This window comes from Haliaeetus leucocephalus, unplaced genomic scaffold (assembly GCF_000737465.1).
Source record: "Haliaeetus leucocephalus isolate CR32 unplaced genomic scaffold, Haliaeetus_leucocephalus-4.0 Scaffold228, whole genome shotgun sequence".
Lineage (NCBI taxonomy): Eukaryota > Metazoa > Chordata > Aves > Accipitriformes > Accipitridae > Haliaeetus > Haliaeetus leucocephalus.
In genome coordinates, this window is record NW_010972664.1 from 17487 (window position 1) to 20293 (window position 2807).

Genomic DNA, 2807 nt, shown 5'->3' on the forward strand with positions numbered 1-2807 from the left:
CAGCCTACAACTGCTGCAGATTCTGAGAGAGTGGCGTGGTGCAACCCGATGGTGGCAGTGGTCCTGACAGCCATTCTTGGGTGCTGCTGCCTACAGTGTTGGGGATGTCACATTTCCACAGATTTTTAATGACAGCCACTGCTGTCTGCCATCCCTTGAAGCTCACTTGGCTAATGGACAAGCCAGTGTGGGTGGAGCAGTGGCCAATGACTGAGGAGAAGCGGGTGGCAGTAGTGGAATTGGTGCAAAGGGAAGTGCAAATGGGCCATCTTGAACCCTCCACTAGTCCCTGGAATACTCCTGTATTTGTCATAAAGAAGAAGTCAGGGGCGTGGCGACTCCTCCACGACTTGCGAGCAGTCAATGCCTGCTTACAGGACATGGGGGCTTTACAGCCAGGATTGCCCTCTCCGGCTATTGTGCCGAAAGGACAAGGTGTCATTGTGATTGATATAAAAGACTGTTTTTTCAGTATTCCCTTACACCCAGGAGATCGTGAACGGTTTGCCTTTTCTATCCCGGAGTGGAACCATCAAGCGCCCATGCAGCGGTATCAGTGGAAAGTGCTCCCTCAAGGCATGAAAAATTCGCCAACTCTCTGTCAGATCGCGGTAGGTAAGGTCTTGCATTCTCTGCGAACAACCTACCGGGACGCCACCATCATGCACTACATGGATGACATTCTCCTGTCCCATCAGGATGAGTCTGTATTGCAACACCTGTATGATCAGACGGTACAAACACTATGTGAATACGGGTTACACATATCCCCTAACAAAACACAAATGGGACCTTCTGTTAGTTATTTAGGCACTCAAGTAACCCCTCGTACAGTCACTGCTCAAAGTTTTCTGGTCCCCGACCAAGTGTGTACTTTACATGATGCACAAAAGTTAGTAGGCAAACTATTGTGGCTGCGGAACTTCGTTCCCATTGCTGAAGATGAAATGAATCTCTTGTACCAACTACTTCAGGGGGCGGAACCCTTGCAAACGCCACGTGTATTGCAACCAGCACAACGTGAGTTGCTAGAAAACATAGCCCAACGGGCCCAGCAGTGGGGCCTGCAGAGGTTTCAACCCACACAACCAGTTGATGCGCGGCTCTTGGTAGCCAGCCAGAGCTGCCACGGTGTATTGATACAGAATGCAGAAGGCCCAGAGTGGCCCTTTGTGTGGTTACATCAGGGTAAGGTACGCACAGCTATCATTAGTTGGCCTCTGTTGGTAGCCACCATGATCATGCGTTGCCGGGAGGCTTGTCAACATTTTACCGGCAGAGATCCAGACCGCATTGTTTTGCCTTGCTCACTAACGCAATGGAATTTGGTTTATCAGCAGGTGGCTGTTTTGCAGGGTGCATTAGCAGAATTTGCCGGGACCGTAGCGGGACATGAGGTCCATCCTTGTGGGGAGATCTTGCATGCTTTACCCATTCTTCCAGCACAGCAGGTGGCGAAGCACCCTAATGACGGACGAACAATCTTTACTGACGCGTCCTCCAAGACCAGCAAGGCCGTTTGTGTTTGGAAAGAAGATGGGGTATGGCACCAGGTAGCATATACTGAGCCAAGTCGCTCGGTGCAGTTTTTGGAGGCCAAAGCAGTGGCCATGGCATTGTTACGTTGGCCGACTGAGCCTTTAAATGTGGTCATGGATTCACTGTATGTATATAAGCTTTTGATTGCGGGGGAATGGGCATTAGCTTCTTCTACGGAGATAGCTGGTATGCTGCTGAATGCCTTACAGTTACGTAGTGGACCCGTTTTCCCTATTCATGTCACCAGTCATTCTGGTCTCCCTGGACCATTAGCTGAAGGGAACAGCCGCGCTGACCAGGCAGCGCAGGCGTTGTTGGCTGTTGTCGGTGATGATAACACCACGCCAGCAAGGGCCCGCGCGATAACGTTACATCGCCTTTTGCATTGCAGTCCGCGAGGCTTGGTGACACTAACGGGGATCTCTCGTGCTGAAGCCAAAGAAATTGTCGCAGCTTGCCCTCATTGTGCCCAAGGACCCCTTTGGGAAGCAGGGGTCAACCCTGGTGGTTTGCGACCAAATCAGATCTGGCAAACAGACATCACAGAATATGCTCCTTTTAAGCCTTTGCAGTATTTACATGTTACCGTAGACACTTATAGTAGATATATTCTTGCTACAGCGCATAGTAAACAGAATAGCTTGGCAGTTATACAACATTGGCGTGCTTGCATAGCTCAATTAGGTATTCCGCAACAGATCAAGACGGATAATGGTGCAGCTTATACTGGGGAAAAGGTGAAACGGTTTTGTACGATCTGGGGTACTACCCTTAAGCATGGCATCCCTCATAATAGCACTGGCCAGGCCATTGTAGAACGAGCACATCGAACCTTAAAGACCTTACTCGATCGGCTTAGGGAGGGGGAGCAGGAGGAGCCCTCCTGGTTACAGGAAAACACACCTGCTCTCCGTACACAGCGTCTTCTGTTAACTGCATTAACTTCATTAAATCAGACAGTTCGGGGGGACCTGGAGCAGACGGCGGCGCAACGACACTTTACGAACACGGAAGAGAAAGGTCCCTACCCGTTAGTCCGCGTACGTGATTTTCAGACACGCCAATGGGATGGGCCGTTTGAGTTGCGTTGTCTCGGGCGAGGGTATGCCTGTGTACAGATGCCTGAAGGGCTACTGAAATGGGTTCCTAGTCGTATGGTTCGTCCTGCCCTAACCTCGTAGTGTTTGAGTGTTTTTCCTACAGGTTGCTGTCATCCTTTCCTGGCTTGTGACACCTTGGGTATCTGCTACAAACTCCTGGCAGTGGAG

General features: G+C 50.6%; 1 protein-coding gene across 1 annotated transcript; it reads left to right on the forward strand.

The window, feature by feature from the left end:
• Window positions 1-173: 173 nt before the first annotated feature.
• Window positions 174-2720, forward strand: LOC104831805 (endogenous retrovirus group K member 11 Pol protein-like). The gene has a single exon (XM_010567627.1). The coding sequence runs from the start codon at window positions 174-176 to the stop codon at window positions 2718-2720; it is 2547 nt and encodes an 848-aa protein (XP_010565929.1).
• Window positions 2721-2807: the final 87 nt, after the last annotated feature.